This window comes from Trichosurus vulpecula, chromosome 7, assembly GCF_011100635.1.
Source record: "Trichosurus vulpecula isolate mTriVul1 chromosome 7, mTriVul1.pri, whole genome shotgun sequence".
Lineage (NCBI taxonomy): Eukaryota > Metazoa > Chordata > Mammalia > Diprotodontia > Phalangeridae > Trichosurus > Trichosurus vulpecula.
In genome coordinates this window covers 157,265,683-157,286,559 of record NC_050579.1, presented here as the reverse complement: position 1 = coordinate 157,286,559, position 20,877 = coordinate 157,265,683, and the positions used below count along the sequence as shown (strand labels likewise).

Below are 20,877 nucleotides of genomic sequence, written 5' to 3'. Positions count from 1 at the left end.
TTTCTCCTCTAAGAAGAAAGACTCAGTCTTTGGATTTAGTCAATCAGTCAGACAACAAAAACCTACTATGTGTCAGGCACCGTGCTAAGCTCTGGAGATAACAAAAAAGGGCAAAAGACAGTTTCTGCTCTCAAGAAGCTTATTGTCTCATGTGGGAAACACATACAAGTTAATATTATACAATCTATAAACAGGATATGCTAGAGATAAAGGCAATAGAATAAAGGTACTAGAAAGAGATGGAAAAGGTTCTTTTAGAAGGTAGGATTCTAGTTGGGAATTAAAGGAAGCCAGGGAAACCAGGATACAGAGGTGAGGAGGGAGAGAATTCCAGGAACGATAGAAAGTCAGTGAAAATGGACTTGGAAGATTGAATGTCTTGTGAGATGAACAGGAATGAAGACAGTGTCACTACATCACAGAGTATGTGGGCATTAAGATGTAAGAAGAATGGAAAAGAAGGAGGGGGCCGAGTTATGAAGGGCTTTGAATGCCAAACAGATGATTTTATATTTGATTCTGGAGGTGACAGGGCGCCCCTGGGGTTGAGTGGTCAGATCTGTGAATGAGGAAGATCAATTTTAATAGTTTGGTGGAGGATGGACTGGAGCAGGGAGATACTGGAGACAGACCAACCAGAAGTCTATTGTAAAGTTTATCACCTTCCAAGGTGATGAGGGCCCAAAGTAGGATGGAGAAAGTGTCAAAGGAGAGAAAGGCACATATATGAGAGATATTGCTAAGGTAGAATTAATAGGATTTGGCAATAGATTGTACATGTGTGATGAATGGTGATGAGAAGTCAAGAATGATACTGAGGTTGTGAGCCTGGGTGACTAGGATGACAGTGGTATCTTTGAAAGTAATAAGACAATTAGAAAGAAGGGAGATCTTGAGTGGGTGGAAGATAATGAGTTTCGTTTTGGACATGTTGAGGTCAAGATATCTATAGGACATCCAGTTCAAGATGTCTAGTAAGTTGTTGGAGACGTAAGACTAGAGGTTAGAAAAGAGGTAAGGGCTGGATAAATAGATCTAGGCATCATCAGCATAAAGATGATAATTGAGACCATCGAAACCGAGATCACCAAGAAAAATGGCATAGAGGGAGCAGTGAAGAGGGCCTAGGATAGAGATTTGGAGGACACCCATGGTTGGGGGGCAGGACCTGGATGAAGATCCTGAAAAGAAGACTGAGAAAGGGTGGTCAGACAGGTAGGAGGAGAAACAGGAGAACGGAGTGTTATGAAAATCTAGAGAGAAGAGGGCATTAAAGAGGAGAGCTTTAGAACAAGATGATTTAGAATTAATTATAAAGTCTCTCTAGGCCTATAGTCTCATGCTGTGTGGTAAACATAAAAAGGAAATGGTTGATATTGGAGTGGAAGGTGTGAAAAATATCCTTCCAATGATAGCTTTATTTTGGAATTGTGTTCTTTTGAGACAATACCATTTCTTCCTGACTTAATGAAAGTGTTATGCTTAACTGACTCAAAATTTGACTAGTTCCTTTGACTATTTCAGAATGTTAAATGAACAAATGATTATAAAGATTCTTACCTTAATATTAATGATGATATCTGGTTTTAAGCTCAGGTTTTTAATTAATTCTATCTGTTCTAAAATAGTCATTGCATCCTCTGTGAGAGATGGCAGCCCACTGAGAACATAACCTGTAACACAAATCATCTCTTTAAAACTTTTGTAGTATTATGAATATTCCAAAACATGTATTAGTAGTAGTTTGTAAAATATTGTCTAGATAATAATGTAAACCAAATTAAAGAAAGTCATAAATCTTTCCCATTATTCTTTTATATGAACACATGAATCTTATTTCAAATTTAATAAAGAAAAGCACTTTATGTTATTGTCATATATCTTCTGAACTTAGACTGAAAGTATATTTATGCTAGTAATTAGGTTCATTAGGCTAAGAGGAATCTTAAAAAGTTTTAAATTAAACTACCTTAGATATACGAGAATGTGTCCTTTCTTAAAGTCATTTTAAAAAGGAGATTTTAAATGAGGGGTTCTTAACTTGGGGTCCATGAAAAGATTTCAGGAGACTGGTGAACTTTCACTTGAAAAATAATTACATCTTTAATTTGATGAAGTTTTCTTTGTGATTCTATCTATTTAACCTCATATGTTTAAAAACATTATTTTAAGAATGGTTTTATAGGCTTCGAAAGACTGCTTCACAAAGGGCTCTAGGACAAAAAAGGTTAAGAATTCCTGTTCTACATTCTCTCCTAGTAAATCTTGTGTAAGAGAAGATTTACTAAGGGCCCAGGTTATTTTTTAAAGACTCTAACCCTTGTATTTGCTTGAGTCTCACCCTTCCCATCCTGGAAACCTGGGAAATTTCTCTCTCTTCTGATCTATACTATATACTGCTATCCCAACAATCTTCCTGACCCTTGTTTTCATCTGGGTCCAATCTTGCACAAATGAAAAAAAAAGGAACACAAATCTACAATGAATCCCTGTTATGTACAGAATAAAATCCCAAGTGTTTAACCTGATCCTGCACAATCTATTTGTAATTTACCTTTCCAATCTTATCTGTTCCTGAAGAATAGCTCCTTTGACTGTCATTCTCTCATCATCAAGATCAGATTTAGTTGGGGCTGACTTTTCAAAACACAAGTAAAGAGGATAGGGAGTACTTATTTCCTCATTACTAGTCCTTGGGAGGGCATTGGCTTACTTGTTCTGAGAACCAGAGGTATATGTGGATGCTCAAATCGGGTGAAAAATAGTAATGTACATACTATTGGCTTTGTTTGAGTAGCGGCAAAGTTCAGGTTATCATAATTGGTAATATGACCCTATGCTTTGTCACTGCCAGATAATGTCTTTACATTTCAAGCATTGTTTTGTTTGTTCAATACGAAGAGTGAATTTTGATAAATGACCACCTTAATGTTCTGAAGCTTGTGCACTACTTTTCATATAAATTTATAGCCAAAGGCCTTAAGTGCTTGACTTTCTCTGGGGTTATGACATGGCTCTAATAGCCCTGTTCAGAGCTATAGTTTCAATTACAGGGCTACCTGAGTTTCTGGGTATCCCAGAATCAGGGTTACTGTATGTGTTTCATGTCAAAGTGGCTATAGGACCTCTTGCACTTTTGGCAACTACTGGAAAGTATTCCCTCTCCCCCCACCCCAAATTGGTCATATTACTAGTCAATATGGAATAAGGGGGAATGAATAAAGCACAGATAGTAAACTTCAAATTACAGGAATCATTGAAAGTACTTGGTCATTAGTGGGAGGGAGTTGCTAGGCAGTATAGCTAAGTTGCTAGCGCAGACCTTTAGTGGGTCCATCTGAATGTCCTAGGAGTGGGGGGAGATATATCATAGCATTTTTTTTAACTTGGCATACAAATGTTGCTTCCAGAGGTAAGTCAAAATTAACTGGGTGTGAGTGACATTTTTATTTGAGTGTTGTTTAAAAGTCATAGCTTTCACTCTTTTTTCCCTTAGAACCAGAGGAGTGGACATAGCCAAGATGGCAGAATGGGGCAGGAACTCGCCTGAACTTTCCCAAATTCACCTCCCAACAATGATAAAATAACACCTCAAAATGAATTCTGGAGTGGTAGAACCAATAAAAAGATAGGCAAAACAATTTTTCAGTTGAAGAAAGCTTAGAAGGTTCTCAGGAAAGGTCTACCTCACTAGGGTAAAGGCCAAGCACATTTCAGTGCAGGTGGTGCCCAGGTAAGCCAACAGCAAGCCATACCCCATAAAACCAGCAGGCCAGGCCCCTGACCCCCAGCACAAGAGACTTCGGACGGTACCCCCACCACCCAGGAACAGAGCTCAACTTTAAACTCATGATATAGGCTGGAAAAATGAGCAAAAAAGCAAAAAAAAACCGTCAAAAAAGACTGACCATTGAAAGTTACTATGGTGACAAGGAAGAACAAAACACAAACTCAAAAGAGGACAATAATGTCAAACATTTACATGTGAAGCCTGAAAGAAACATTTGTATTGGTTTCAGACCTAAAGAGAACTCCTGGAAGGACTCAAAAAAGATTTTAAAAAATCAAATAAGAGAAGTAAAAGAAAAATTAGGAAAAGAAAAGAGAGTGATGCAAGAGAATTATGAAAAAAGAGTCAACAGCTCGGATACAAAAACCAACTCCTTAAATAGTAGAATTGGCAAAAAGGAAAAGGAGGTACAAACATTTGGTGAAGAAAATAATTCCTTAAAAATTAGAATTAGGCAGGTGGAAGTTAATTTGAGCTAATCTGAGACACAAAGAAACAATAAAACAAAACCAAACGAATAGAAAAGAAGATGAAAATGTGAAATATCTCACTGGAAAAAATGACTGACATGAAAAATAGATGCAGGAGACATTACTTAAGAATTATTAGGGTATGTGAAAGCCATGATCAAAAAAAGAGCCTGAACATAATATTTCAAGAAATCATCAAGGAAAACTACTCTAATATCCTCAAATCAGAGGGTGAAACAAAAACTGAAAGAATCCACCAATCACAACCTAAAAGAGATCCTAAAATAAAAATTCCTAGAAATATTATAGCCAAATTCTAGAACTTCCAGGTCAAGGAGAAAATATTGCAAGCAGCCAGAAAGAAAAAAAAATCAAATATCATGGAGCCACAGTCAGGATTACACAGAATTTAGCAGCTTCTACATTAAAGGATTCAGAGGGCTTGAAATATGATATTCCTGAAGGCAAAGGAGCTAGGATTACAAACAAGAACCACCTATCCAGCAAAATTGAGCATAATCCTTAAGGAGAAAAATGGATATTCAATGAAACAGAGGACTTTCAGAGGACTAGAGCTGAACAGAAAATTTAATTTTCAAATACAAGACCCAAGAGAAGCATAAAAAGGTAAACATGAAAGAGAAAACATCAGGGATTCAATAAGGTTAAACTGTTTATACCCCTACATGGGAAATGATACTTGGAACTCTTAAGAACTATATCACTCTTAGGGCAGTTAGAAGGAATATACTTAGAAAGGGGGTGCAGATATAAGTTGATTTTGATGGGATGATATCCAAAACCTTCCACAAAATTAAGGGGCAAGAAAGAGGATTGCACTGGGAGAAGAGGGAAGGGAGAGGTAGAATGGGTTAAATTATCTCACATGAAAAGGCATGAAAGACCTATTACAGTAGAGGGAAAGATGGGTGTGGGGTGGGCATCACTTGAACCTTTCTCTCATTGGACCTGACTCAGAGAGGGGACACATATATTCAGCTGTGCATAGAAATCTATCTTACCCCATAGGGAAATAGGAAGGGAGGGAGATAAAAAAGGGTGGGACTGAAAGAAGGAAGGCCATACTAGGGGAGGCAGTGATAACAAGCAAAACATGGTGAGGAGGGACAGTGTGAAAGGAGAGAGAGAGAGAGAGGACAAACAGGGGAAGAATAGGATGGAGGGAAATACACAGTAATCATAACTGTGAGTGTGAATGGGATGAACTCAGCTATAAAATAAAAGCAGATAGCAGAGTGGATTAAAAACCAGAATTCTACCATATGTTGTTTACAAGAAACACATTCGAAGCAGAGAGGAACACAGAGTAAAGGTAAGGGGCTGGAGCAGAATCTATTATGTTTCAGTTGAAGTAAAAAGAGCAGGGATAGTAATCATGATCTCAGATAAAGCAAAAATAAATCCAATTAAAAGAGATAAGGAAGGAAACTGCATGTTGCTAAAAGGTATCATAGACAATAAAGCAGTATCAATACTAAAAAGATATGCAAGTGGTATAGCATCCAAATTCTTAAGAGAGAAGTGAGTTGCAGGAAGAAATAGACAGCGAAACTATACTAGTGGGAGACCTCAACTGGCCCCTCTTAGAACTAGATAAATCTAACCAAAAAATTAACAAGAAAGAAGGAAGTGAATAGAATTTTATAAAATTTAAATATGTTAGCCCTCTAGAGAAAACTGGATGGGGATAGAAAGGAATATACCTTTTTCTCAGCAGTACATGGAACCTACACAAACACTGCCCATGTATCAGGGCACAAAGCCCTCACAATCAAATGTAGAAAGGCAGAAATATTAAATGCATCCTTTTCAGATCATAATGCAATTAAAATTAGATTCAATAAAAACCCACAGAAAGACAGATTCAAAATTAATTGAAAATGAAATAATCTATCTAAAGAATGAATGGGTCAAAGAAGAAATCATAGAAACAATCAATAATTTCATTAAAGAGAATGACAACAATGAGACAATATACCAAAATTTATGGGATGCAGCTGAAGTGTTTAAAAGCAGTCAAAATGTATGTCTCTAAAAGTTTACATCAATTAAATAGAAAATGAGCAGATCAATGAATTAAGTGTGCAACTAAAAAAGCTAGAAAAAAATTAAAAATTCTCAATTGAACACCAAATTGGAAATCCTGAAACTCAAAGGAGAGAGTAATAAAACTGAAAGTAAGGAAACTATTGATCTAATAAAAGTAGGAGCTAGTTTTATGATAAAACTATAAAATTGGTTAATTCGATTTTATAAAAAAGAAAGAAAACCAAATGAGCAATATCAAAAATGAAAAGGGTGAATTCTATCTCATCTATGAAGAGAAAAGTAATCATTAGGAGTTATTTTTCCCAATTATATGCCAATAAATTTGACAATCTACGTGAAATGGATAAATATTTACAAAAATATAAATTACCTAGTTTAACAGAAGAAGAAATAGAATACTTAAACAACCCCATCTTAGAAAAATAAATTTAACAAACTATCAATGAACTCCCTAAGAAAAAAAACCCCAGGGACAGACAGATTCACAAGTGAGTTCTACCAAACTTTTAAAAAACAATTCCAATACTATATAAACTATGTGGAAAAACAGACAAAGAAAGGTCTTATCAAATTCCTTTTACAACACAAATATGGTGCTGTTACTTAAACCAGGAAGAGTGAAAACAGAGAAAGAAAACTACAGACCAATTTCTCTAATGAACATGAATGTAAAAATTTGAAATAAAAAAATACCAAGGAGATTATAGCAATATATCACAAGGATCACATACTATGACCAGATGGGACTTAACCAGGAATTTAGAGCTGGTTCAATATTAGGAAAAAAATTTGTCAGCATAAATGATGAAGCCAAGAGAAATCATATTATTATCTCAATAGATGCAGAAAAAGCTTTTGACAAAATACGATACTCATTCCTATTAAAAACACTACAGCACATAGGAATAAATGGAGTTTTCCTTAAAATAATAAGTTTTAGCTATGCAAAACCATCAGCAAGCATTATCAGTAAGGAGGATAAGCTAAAAGCTTTCCCAGTGAGATCAGGGATGAATCAAGGATGCCCATTCTCACTGCTATTATTCAATGTTGTACTAGAAATGTTAGCTATAGCAATAAGAGAAGAAAAAGAAATTGAAGGAAACAGCCCTGCTTTTCTAGTTAAGTCCCACCTGGTCAGTATATAATCCTTGTGATAAATTGCTATAATCTCCTTGAAGAACAAAAGGTCAAGGATATCAAGGGAATTAATGAAAAAAATATGAAAGAAGGTGGCCTAGCTGTACCAGATCTCCCACTGTATTATAAAGCAGTAATCATCAAAACTATCTCGTATTGTCTAAGAAATAAAGTAGTGGATCAATGAAAGAGATTAAGTACACAAGACACAGTAGTAAGTGACTATAGTAATCTACTGTTTGATAAACCCAAAGACCCCAGGTTTTGGAACAAGAACTCGCTATTTGACAAAAACTGCTGGGAAAACTGGAAAACAGTATGGCAAAAACCAGGGGATAGACCAACATCTTATTCCGTATACCAAGATAAGGTTTAAATGGGCACATGATTTAGACATAAAAGGTGATAGCATAAGCAAATTAGGAGAGAAAGGAATAGTTTACTTGTCAGATTCACGGATAAGGGAAGAATTTATGACCAAACAAGACACGGAGAGAATTACTAGAGGTAAAAGGAATAATTTTGATTACACTAAATTAAATAGTTGTTGTATAAATGGAACTAATACAACCCAGATTAGAAGGAAAGTAGAAAGCAGGGAAATGATTTTTACAGTGTCTCTGATACAAAGGCCTCATTTCTCAAATATACAGAGAACTGAATCTCATTTACAAGAATACAAGTCATTCCCTAATTGATAAATGGTCAAAGAATATGAACAGGCAATTTTCAGATGAAGAAATCAAAGCCACCTATAATCATATGAAAAATGCTCTAAATCACTACTAGAGAAATTCAAATTAAAGGTACCACCTCAAACCTATCAGATTGGCTAAGATGACAATAAAGAAAATTAGAGAGGATGTGGGAGAACTGGGACACTAATGCACTATTAGTGGAATTGCGAACTGATCCAAGTATTCTGGAGAACAATCTGAAATTATGCCCAAAGGGCTATGAAACTGTGCACACCCTTTGATCCAGCAATACCACTGCTAGGTCTGTAACCCAAAGAGATCATTTATAAAAAGGGAAAAGGACTTACTTGTACAAATATATTTAGAGCAGTTCTTTATGTGAGAGTAAAGAATTGGAAACTGAGGGGATGCCCCTCAATTGCGGATGGCAGAACAAGTTGTGATGTATTATTATAATGGAATACTATTATGCTATAAGAAATGATGAGCTGATGGATTTCAAAGAAACTTGGAAAGGCTTACATGTGTTGTACCAGAAGCGAGCGAGACACACCACAGAGTATAAGTTTTAAGTGGAGAATTTATTAGCCGGCGGCCATTGGGGTGCTGCACCACAAATCAATGGCCATGTGTTGGGGTGACAGCTTGGCTTATATAGGATATGTGGGGGTACAGGGTGGGGGGAACAGGAACAAAGGTCCTGGCTGATCAAAAGATTCAGTCAGGTTATCGTACTAGTGGGATAATCTCATTTACATTCCTTGGTGGAGTCACGGAGTCCCAGGGATATCTGCTAGAAAGGGTCTGCCAGGTTATCCTTCAGTGGGATGGTCCTATCTATTGACATTCCTTGGTGGAGTCATGGAGTCCCAGGGAATTTGCTAAATGCCAAAGATATCTGAGTTCATTCTTTCTGGGGGTGCTTGTCAGTAGCTAGGGGTTACTCAAGGGTTCCTAATTTTCCTTGTATTACACATGAACTGATGTAAAGTGAAGTGAGCAGAACCAGGAGAACATTACACACATTACCAGCAATATTGTACCATGATCAACTATGAATGACTTAGTTATTCTCAGCAATTCAATGATCCAAGACAGTTCCAAAGGATGTATGATGAAAAATGCTATCCATTGCCAAAGAACTGATGGAGTGTGAATGCAGATTGAAGCATACCATTTTTCACTTTTTTTCATGGTTGTTCTTTTTTAGGGGTGGAGAGGGTCTGTCTTCTTTTACAAAATGACTAATACGGAAATATGTTTTGCATGATTGCACATGTATAACCTATATCAAACCGCTTACCATCTCTGGGAGGGGGGAGAAGAGAGGGAGGGACATAACTTGGAACGTAAAATTGTAAAAGATGAACATTAAAAATTATCTTTATGTGTAATGGGGAAAAAATAAAATTTTTAAAAAAAGAGTAAGAAACTGGAGGGCTGGGATATGTCCTTGTAAGGTGGTAGGGAGAGAGGTTTTCTATGGGCAGCTGTGCCTTCCAAAACAAATAATTCAAGTGAAAAGCTCCCACATTCAGAATACTCAGCAATGACCAAGAGAAGATGAAAGTTCCTCCCACGTGACATTCTAGCTCTGAACCCCTTGCCTTTTCATCGGCTTTATGCCACATCTGGATTCCCTGGCTTCCTTTACGACTCAACTCAAATCCCACTTACTTCAAGAGGCCTTTCCTGATCTCCTCAACTTCTAGGGCCTTCCCTCTGAGATTATCACCCATTTACACGTTAGCTTGTTTGTTCGTGGTTAATTGTGTGTTGTCTCCCCCATTAAAATGTGAGCTTTTTGAGAGCAAAGACCAGATTGTTAACCTTCTTTGTATCCGTAGCACTTAGAACAGCTTGTAGGCAATTAGCTGGGACACTGGATAAAGCACTGGATATGGAGTTAAGAAGTCCTGAGTTAAAATGTGGCCTAAGACACTTACTGGCTATGTAACCATGGACAAGTTACTTAACCTCTGACTGTCTCAGCCTTCTCATCTGTAAAATGGGGATAATAACAGTAGTCACCTCTTAGGGTTGTTTTGTGGATAAAATGAGATAATTATTTGTAAGTGCTATGTAAACCTTAAAAAAACCTATACAAATGCTAGCTATCATTATTACCACAGTGCCTGGTATATAGCAGATGCTCAATAAATGCTTTCAGTTGTTATTGATGATGATAGTGGTAGTAGTAGACAGTTGTCAGGGTATATTTTAAAAATTACCACCATCTTTTTTTTAATTTGTGTTTTCTTTCACAACATAACTAACGTAAATATGTTTTGCATGACCGCACATGTATAACCTTTTATCAAATTGCTTACCATCTCAGGGAGGAGGGAAGGCAAAGAGGGAGATAATTTGGAACTCAAAATTTTAAAAATGAATGTTAAAAATTGTTTTTACATGTAACCAGGAAAAAATAGTAAAATATTATTAAAAGAAAAGGATTGTCACCATCTTGTAGGCAAAATTTTCAAGCGGGCGGGGGACTTTTAAAGTACAACCTTGATTCAAGATTATCACGTAGGACTACTACAACATTATATCTAAGTGATTAGACTAAAGATAAGGCAGTGTTGATATAACTTGAGACACGTATAAAAATAAACATACCAAAGTGAATAACTTCCAGAGAATGGAGCTTCTCCAACAACATCCTCAAAACCAGTTCATCTGGAATGCTTTGTCCTTTAATGAGTAAATCGTTCAACTAAAAATATTAGAGATGTGACACGTTACTTTATAATACATCTGCATGTATATATGTATTGCTTCTTCATTTTCAAGGAAATTTAGTAATTTACATTTATTTACCATAATTCCAAGTTGAGTTCCACTAGCAATATGTTCTTCTAAAAGTGGGAGTGCTAAAAAAAAATGTATGAATTAACAAACATTAGAATGGTCACAAAACCACTTCATACATGTAGGTAAAATAGGCTTTGCATTATTTTGTGAATGAATTCAGTATACTTAAACATGTGGAGGCAGCTAGGTGGTGCAGTGGACAGAGTGCTGGGCCTGAAGTCAAGCAGACTCATCTTCCTGGGTTAAAAGCTGGCCTCGAACATAGCTATTAGCTGTGTGACCCTGGGCAAATCACTTAACCTGTTGGCCTCAGCTTCTCCTCTATAAAATATGCTGGAGAAGGAAATGGCAAATGAGTCCAGTATCTTTGCCAAGAAAATCCCAAATTGGCTCATGAAGAGTTAGACACTACTGAAATGACTGAACAACAGCAATATTTAAATATATCCATATATTCCATATAAACAACAACAATACTTCAATGTATCCATATATTCCATATGTACTTGTAAATCATTCACATAGTACTATCGATAAACTAACTCAATAAACTAACCTAGAGGAGATACAACATGGTCAAAAGTCCAGGAGGAGAATTTCCATGGAAGGTATAAAGTGATTAAGAGGACAGATATGAGCTGATAAGCCATCATAGGATAGCTCTATAATCTTAGTGAACTCAGGGTGGATAAGACTTTTATAGGTGACAGAATTCAGCCACCATAAAATATTTAGTTAAACAATTGATATGTTTAGATCCTTATATAGTTTTTCTTCCTCTTCCTCTTCTTCCTCCTCTTTTTTAGCCCTTACCACAGTAGAGGCATAGCCACTGATGACAATGGCTTTGATATACCTGTTTTAGCGATAGGTTGAGGCAGCTGATAAAACCGCTACACAAATTTAGACATTTTGGGCCAAGACTGGAAAGTCAATGATTCATGTTTTCACTTAAAGAAGAAGACCCTGCCCACTCCCACCTTGAAAAAAATAAGAGGGGATGTGACTTTCTCATCTCTTTCTAAAAGGTGGTGATTACATTCAGTCAAGATACCAACTTAATGAATAAATAGAATGCATGCAAGCAGTGTCATAAAAAGGCAGTTTAAAAAGCTAAGAAATGGAAAACATAAGAAGTTAGAGATATTGGTATTATTTAGCCAGGAGAAGAGGAGACTGAATGGTAATCTTATTCTTCAAATCAATGAAAGACTATTATGTGGAGGACACCGAGGACGAGCTATTCCCATGTTGCCTGAGGATAGAAGAACAGGAAATGGGATTAAGATGCAGGATTTACTTACATGGTAGAATTATGATTTCGGTATAAAGAATTCTACTTGATAGTGAGGACGACTACATTCTAAAATATATTGCAAGGAAAGCTGTAGAATACTCTTCTTTAAAAAGAAAACTTATGAATATTTGTATATTTTACTTCTATCTGAGATAGTTTTGAATTATAGATTCATAGAGCTGAAGGAGACCTGGAAAGAATACATCTTTCATCTCTTTACTTGCAGACCACATTGACCCCAGAGCAGTCATTATAGATGACAATCAATCTATGCAACATTTATTAAGCACCCACTCTCTATACAAAAATTGTACTGAGGGCATAGGAAGATTCAAAGATAAGTATTACATAGTTTTGGCCCTAGTTTTTATAAAAACCTTCAGGGAAGTTTCATTAATTCCTTTGGTGAGTCACTGCATGAAAATACCAACTTCTTCCCAATACATTAAGATACAGTCCTTCCAAGACACATAGGAATGAATGAAATGGTCTGTTAAGATCTTTTCCAATGCTAAAATTCTACAAAGAAGAGACTGAGCAAAACAAAAATGTAAAATATATCAATATGATTGTATTATGATAGCAGTGTAGATAATATTTACCTTCAACAAGAGTACATTTCCATGTCTGTGATATTTTTTGAGCTAATGTGGTCTTTCCAACCCCCTTTAAAAAACATATGTTAGTTTAAAATCAGTATAACAGTAATGTAACAAATATAAAAATAAAATGCAAGCCTGTGAATATTCTAGTTTCAAAGCTTGTTTTGAAAATTATTGTCAGTATTAAAATTATTTCCAACCTTTTTTACATAATACATACAATATATGTAATATATGCAATATATATATATGTGTATATATCAGTGTATTTTGGATTACATCTACTACAGAAAGCTAAAGGCAGGTTTCTTAGCCTCAGGTCCATGAACATTCTTAAAAAGTTAGATAACTGTGTTTCAAAATAATTGGTTCCCTTTGCAATCCTATAGATTTTTTTTATTCATTTAATTAAAAAGGATTCTTCTGAGTAGGGATCCATAGGCTTCACCTGATACTGTCAAAGGGGTCATGATACAGAAAACATTAAGATCGATGGTATCTCCTGATCTATGGTATATTATTGGTTCATCCATATTCCTTGCTTTTCTTCTGTGTTCATTAGCATATCTTCTCTTACCTGTTTTCATTTGAAAAGAACCCCTCTCAACCTTGGTGGGAAAAAAAGGAGTGCAGGAAAGGGAAGTACAATTTCTAACTATCATTCAGCTACACTTCAGGGCTCTCTGTTTCCTCAAGGTGTATGTAGATGACTCTGGGTTCATATGCCAGTAGAGACCTCTCTTCAGGTAGCTGTTTAATCTACTAGTTAAATCTTTTTAGGTATGATTGAACAATCAGCTCTAAATCCACCCAAGTATACTATTCATTCATTCTAAATTTTGCCATGCTGCCCACTTGGATATCATGAGAGAGTCTGTCAAATGTCTTGCTGAAATTCAGATATACCAATTTATTTTTCATAAAATGAATCATACTCTAGTTTGTGGGCAAAACAAAACTTTCCAAGTATTAAGACAAATATAAAAAAGTGGCCCACTTTAACAGCTAGGGTTATTTCATATAAACAAAACTATAAGCAGTCCAATCAACCCAGCAAAACCTGCATGTTGTTTTCATGCTTATCAGACAACTTCCACAGATTATCATACTACAAAATAAATAAAATGTGCAGATGGAAATTTTAAAATGATAGCTTTTTTTGCATTTCTCTAATCTCTAGTGATTTAGAGCATTTAGAATATTTCAGTACAAATTATTTTGATTTCTTCATTGAAAAATTGCTTGTTCATATCATTTGACCATTTGCTATTTGGGGAATGACTAATATTCTTATTAATTTGACAGTTGTTTGTATATTTGAGATATGACACATTTATTTGAGAAAGAAATGATAGCTTACTGGTTTCCCAAATATAATGATGCAGAGAGGTTTGGACAACATAAAGTTTTTCTCAGTTTCATCCTCATCGAATATATCCACAAAAGGACATTTATTCTCCTCTGGTTTTAAAGAATCCATTTCTAGGGTAAGAAACAACAAAGGGCAATTAGTGGGGTGGGGGGGGGGGGGGGGGGGGGCGGGGGGGCGGAAGAGGATTGAAGAGATGATGAAAGTACACCAAGACAAAACAACCAATCAGAGGCTCTCTGAATCAGGATCACAATACCACAGCAGATAATTGAGTAACATCCAATAATTCAAAGGAATATATAACTAAGAGGCAGGGCAGTAGGCCTTTTCTTTCATTTGCTCTAAAGTCAGACAGTTAGTTATCCATTGACATTTATTAAGACCTGCTATGTTCCAGGCACTGAGCTAAGTGCCAGGGACACAAAAAAGAGGCCAAAAAAAGTCTTCAAAGAGCCTATAAGCTAATGAGAGAAACAAAAAGCAAACAAATAAACACAAACAAGTTACACATGAGAAAAATAAGAAATAAAAGAGACAAGGCACTACCAATCAATCAATAAACATTTATTAAGCATCTACTTTGTACCAGCTGGGTAGCCAGGTCTAGAGTCAGGAAGACTTATCTTTCTGAGCTCAAATATGGCCTCAGATGCTTGCTAGGAGTGTGACCCTGGACAAGTCACTTAAACCTGTTTGTCTCAGTTTCCTCACCTGTAAAAATGAACTGGAGAGCTGGAGCTTGGCACTCCAGTATCTTTGCCAAGAAAACTCCAAGTGGGGTCTCGAAGAGTCAGACGTGACTGAAAAACCATTGATCAAGAATCTCAGCATGAAAGAATTGGTGAAAACCAAGGTGTGGATTTGTTGTTCAGTCGAGTTCGATTCTTCAGTGAGCCTGTGGACCATAGTTTCCATGAGGTTTTCTAGGTAAAGATGCTGGAGTTGTTTTCCATTTCCTTCTTCAGTGGATTAAGACAGACAGAGGTTAAGCGACTTACCTAAGGTTACAAATCTATCGTGTGAGGTCACATTTGAACTCAGGTCTTCCTGACTCCAGGCCCAGCAGTCTATCCACTGAACCACCTAGCTGCCCCGCCCCACTCGCCCCTCCCCTCAAGGAGTGCTAAAAAGGGGCAGGGTGCACCAGGGACCTTCTTCTAGGTCTGCAATGGATGAGACATTATAAAATAACACTAGATAGAGAACAAAATGCACTTTAGCACAAGGTGGGGAGGGGAGAAGAGTTGTTCCTATGGCCTGAATTTGCACATCAAAAGCCCAGGAAAAGGGGAAAGGAGGGGGCAGTGAGAAGAGGGTGGATTGTTAATTTAATAGCAAGGATCCCTAGGAAAAGTGAGCACTAAGTGTTCAGGGATGAAATTATTCTTGAGTTCACCAATGCTTTTTGAAATAAAAAGTAATTTTGTTCATTGCCTGGGTACTCAAATGTAGTTATTTAGCATTTTTACCTTTAACTCAACAGACATTTGTTGGGTACCTACCACATACTGGGCACTCTGCAAGGTATTAAGGATATAAAAAGGAAATACTTCCTTTGAATAAGGAGTTGGGTGGGGGCAACATAAGGAAATACACATAAGGAAATACACAGTACCTACACAGAACATATTCTTGGGGCAGGGAAAGAATAACAGTGGAGAGGATCAGGAATAGCTTCTCAGAGAAGGTAGCACTTGACATGAGCCTTGAAGTGAACCGGGGACTTCCAAGAGGTAGAAGACATGGGGAACATAGAGGATAACGTGGAAGAAGAAGATGGATGTCATGTCTGTGGAATGCAAATAGGCCAGTCTGGCTAGAATGCAGAGTGTATGAAGGAGGTAATGTAAAATCTGTCTACAAAGACAGGCAGGGGCCAGACTATAAAGGGCTTTAAATCTCAAACACAGGAGTTTATCTTTTATCCTAGAGGTGCAGAAGGAACCATTGAAACTCTGAACTAAGGAGTGACAAAGGAATTGGTGCTGATGAAGGTGTGGCAAGGATAGTTACATCTCTGAAAACACCTGCGCTATGCCGCATTCCTTTTGATGGGTCTGCGCTGGAAATCAAAGGGCTCAGACAGTTAAATGACTCAGCGAGATACTGAAGAGTGGGTTGAAAGATACTCTGGGAAGTCTAGCAGCAAAGGAATGCAAAATTCTGAGCTGACAAGGCAAGTCTAGAGTCAAAAGTCACAGGTCAGGTAGATAGAAGGGGTGGAGGATAAATAGAGAACACTAGGTGGTGCAGTGGGTAGCGTTCTGAGCTTCAAGTCGGGAAGACCCGAGTTCAAATGTAAATTCAAATGTGAATTCAGACATATACCAGTTGTGTGATCCTAGGTAAGTCACTTAATCTCTGTCTGCCTCAGTTTTCTCAATTGTAAAATAGAGATCATTAGTAGCACCTACTTCCCAGGGTGGTTGTGAGGATCAAAACGGACAAAGTACTTAGCACAGTGCCTGGCACATAATAAGTGTTATTACTACTACTATTAATAATTTCTGTTTTTTGGTCATGTCTGACTCTCTGTGACCCCTTTTGGGGTTTTCTTCGCAAAGACACTAGAGAGGTTTGCCACTTCTTTTTCTAGCTCATTTTACAGAGGAGGAAACCGAGGCCAACAGGGTTAAGTGACTTGCCCAGGGTCACATAGCGAGCACGTGTCTGAAGTCCAATTTGGACTCAGGAAGATAAGTGTTTTTGACTTCAGGTCTAGCACTCTAGCCGCTGCATCACCTGGCTGCTCCATTAACAACCGTTTCTGTTGTTGAGTTGTATCAGTCACGTCTGACTCTTCATGACCCCATTTGGAGTTTTCTTGGGAAGATACTAGAGTGGTTTGCCATTTCCGTCTCTAGCTCATTTTGCAGATGATGAAATGGACACAAACATGGTTAAGTGACTTGCCCAGGGTTATAAAGATAGTGTCTGAGGCCAGATTGGGACTCAGGAAGATTAATAAATCATGAGCAATGGCAATTAACATTGACCTGAATGACTCTTATAGCTCAAAGAAGAGCTTCCTAGCTGATCCCGGATACACAATTCAGGATCTTACACAGATGTCTACGATGTGGTTATCCTCGGTTTCCTCAACTGTCAAAGGAGGATCATCACGAGTACCTACATCCTAGAGTATAAGCTATACCATTGATGCTATAGCTTACATGTGCTGCAAGCATAGCAGGAGGACTGTGAGGTGGACTATCACTCCTATTACACACAGGACTGATAGGAAGTCAGTGATTTGACTTCAAATACATAAGACAATAGGATTTCGGCTCTTAGGGCATGGATTGTTTCATTTTTGTCTGTATTTTCAGTTCCTAGACCAATGCCTGGCACAAAGCAGTTATTTTTAAAAAATTGTTTATTGTTAGAATTGACTGGTAAGAGTGGTGGCAAAGTTAGCATTGAATAAATACTCATCCTGTTCTCCTACATATTCTGAGTGATAAACAGAAACATCAAAGACCTGTTATTTTCTCTGATCATCCTAGGGAAGGTTGAGAATATAAAATCCTTCTGAGGAAAATCAAAGTGAATACTTCCAGTATGACCTTAAATCAAAGCATGTAGAAAATCTCATTATCTTGGAGACCTTGGAAAATGTGTGAATCCAAATTACAAATGAAGATAACATTAAAATTCTTTGACATCCAGTCACCAGGGCATGGGTGACCATGGGATGCGGAAGACAAGGAAAGCCAGGACTGGTAATCTGGCCAGGGCAGTAAGTGGTACATGGGACAGAGATCACAGCTAGGGAGGATGCTCAGAAAGCCAAACACTGTGCAGTCACTCTGAGTTTGGAAGGCATACATGAGATCAGAGTCTGGGGGAGCAGGTAAAACTAAAGAATAGGAACAGAGTTCCTAGGTTTAATGAAGCAGGAGAAAAAAAGGAAGAAGCATGATCAGTGCTTGGTGCAGTGGATAGAGCTCCAGAATTGCAGGGAGTCATTGTTCTTCTAATTCTATGCTAATCCTCTAACTCTATGTGAATATGGCACATACTACTTATTATTCTTGCATGGTTGTGTACTTATGTACTAATATCTGCTGTACTGCTCTATGACCTGTGATTGATTATAAGCCACCATATTTCCCCATTTATAAGACACACCTTAATTTTGGGGCCCAAAATTTGAAAAAAATGTTATTACATAAAGTTATCGAACTCAAGTTCTATTCATCTGCTCATAGCTTTCAGGCATCTTTTGGGCAGGTCTGGTGCGTGTACGCATGCCTAATTCATTCCGTTTCATGAACCTGAAGCACCAGTTGTGTCCTCCTTGGAAATCAGTAACTTCTTTTTCAGCAGCAATTCTTCTTGCCTCATGCTGAACCATCTTTGTGGACTCAGGAATTCCAATTGCCCTTTGCTCTTCAATACATATCTTCAGTTTCTTCCCTAAATCAGGCCATTTTGCTGACTTGCCTCTCATGGCCTTCTTCTGCCCTGGAGTTTTCAGTAGGGTTTCTTCTTCCCGGAGCCAGTCTCAGATTGTTTTCTCAGTTGGAGGAGGTCCAAACTTATGTTCAGCAGCACGATTTCCATTCACTTTTGCAAACTAGATCACTTTTAACTAGAATTCAGCACTATACGAAAATCTTCTCTGAGCCATTTCTGGGCAGAACGTGGCAAAACATAACCTAATATACTGGTAACAAATGCAAAACAGTGAGCGCAAAGACAACAAGCACAAAAAAGCAGGAAACGCAAGTAAAAAAATCTGCAACAACGAGTGCAAAAACAAGGGCAAAAAAGTGGGAAATGCAAGTAAAAGAAATCTACAACCACTGTATAAGACGCACCCAGTTTTTAGACCCAAAATTTTTCGAAAAAGGGTGTGTCTTATACATGGGGAAATATGGTACATTAAAATGAGCCCTGGGTCTATCCAGGTTTTGGAACATTGGAGTGAGATGATGGGTTTAGATTCCCCCTAACAGATTCCTGATGTTGGGTGTGTCTAATACCCAGGAGAACAGGAATATTCAAAACCCCCTTGATGACTGTGGACAATTTGGGTAGATGTGAGATACTTTCTGAAGCACAGGGTGGGTGTGGGGTAAACAGTACACTACCTCTTGAGGATAGAGTGGTAGCAAGAAGGTTCAAGACTCTCTTGTAGAGGGAAAACTGCTCTTAAGACAGGGAAGGACCTTCCTAAGGAGGAAATAAATTAGCTCTTCACTAGCTGGGGAAGTTGGTGACGATTAACAGTTGGTGAAACTGCTATTGCAGATTCAAGGAACTCACCACATCAAATTGAGAAGCTGGGAGGTGTATCTATATCCTTCTGGGGAGCCAGCTGAATCCTGGATCTGACGGGTCACTGAAATATTATAGCAGTGATAGGATACTTACATGGAAAGCCTCAAGAGACCTACATTTGATCTTATTTGTGGCCTGAGGCCACTGTGTTCTGAGACTGTAGCATGAGAATGCTTATAAAGACAATTCTGGCAACATATAGTAAGCCTATGCACAACTTCTCAATACTTGTTGAACAGAGGGAGGGAAGTTGTCAGAATTCTTGCTTCTTGTGGAAAGAATACTAGTCAAAGGAGCCTTCATGCTGGAGAGCTGGGCAGGCTCAGACTCTACCAAGCAAGGAGCAGTTTGCTGTGTGAAGGCTGTTATCATGAAAGGTTCACCTACTTAAGGAGATGAGTTGATGCTCTATAAATGTTTTTAATTAACTGATATCTACTATGACTTTAGCTTCTCAGATCCTCATGGTAATATTTCAAAGAAAAATATGCAAAAAAGGGGCATAATCCTCCATTTATTTATCCTTTCTATCCCAATTGTAGTGAAATTTCCCTGCTTAGCCAGTAGATTTTTTTTTTAAGCTCACAACCTTCTATGGCTTCCACTAGTCTTCCTGTCATGTGCCTTAGTTCCTTCAGTAAGGCCACTGAGGAATGATCTTGTCTTAGTAGGATCAGAATCACCCCATTTAAAGAGTTTGAGACACAGAATCATCACAGAGTATTCCTTCAAGTGTAAATATGCAACAGGGAGAAACAATACCCCAAAGAACCCCGAACACCAAAGCAACATTGTTTTAACCATGTCCTCAGACCTACCAAGTTCCTATTCTTCTTCCTAGTCTCACATGTAATCTCTTTACAGCTGCACAATCGTGTCAGCCAAGTTCTCAAAATCTATTAGTATCGTTAATATTTCTTCTTCCCCTTAAATACCCTGCCTAATGCAGGACAGAAATGTCAGAGTCATTACTTAGTGTCCCATCCCACCTGCTCTTCCACTTTTGCCACACTATCCAAGGCATTGCATTATTACTTCCAGACCTCCAACCAAACCCCCACAGTTTGCCAGAAAATTTGAGTATAGCCCAATTCTTTTGAATGAAGGGAAAGGAATTTGGTCAGAGAGGAATATGAACATTCCTCTCTACTTCTGGAAGCTAACAAAGGAAGAAAGGATTGGTCCAAACTTTGAGGGAAGAGGAAGGACCAAAGGAGTCAAAAGGAGAAAATCTTTTTTTAAAAAATGTATTTGTTTTTAGTTTTCAATATTCACTTCTATAAGATTTTGAGTTCTAAATTTTCTCTCTCTCCCTCCAATCTTCTTTCCCCAAGA

At 37.6% G+C, this 20,877-nt stretch overlaps 1 protein-coding gene across 6 annotated transcripts in view; it reads right to left on the bottom strand.

Moving 5' to 3' along the window:
* Window positions 1-20,877, bottom strand: part of AK9 (adenylate kinase 9) — a 149,085-nt gene that overhangs the window by 123,348 nt on the left and 4,860 nt on the right. For 4 of the 6 annotated variants that reach the window (XM_036769277.1, XM_036769279.1, XM_036769281.1 and 1 more), the window contains exons 1-3: window positions 10,992-11,299; window positions 10,791-10,887; window positions 1,561-1,673 (exon numbers count right to left, since the gene is read on the bottom strand). In XM_036769277.1, coding sequence (XP_036625172.1) covers window positions 1,561-1,673; window positions 10,791-10,887; window positions 10,992-10,994 — 213 coding nt within the window. In that variant the 5' untranslated portion in view covers window positions 10,995-11,299. Of the gene's footprint in view, window positions 1-1,560; window positions 1,674-10,790; window positions 10,888-10,991; window positions 11,300-12,884; window positions 12,949-14,244; window positions 14,367-20,877 lie in introns of those variants that run through there. The other 2 variants (XM_036769282.1, XM_036769278.1) reach the window with 2 other exon arrangements.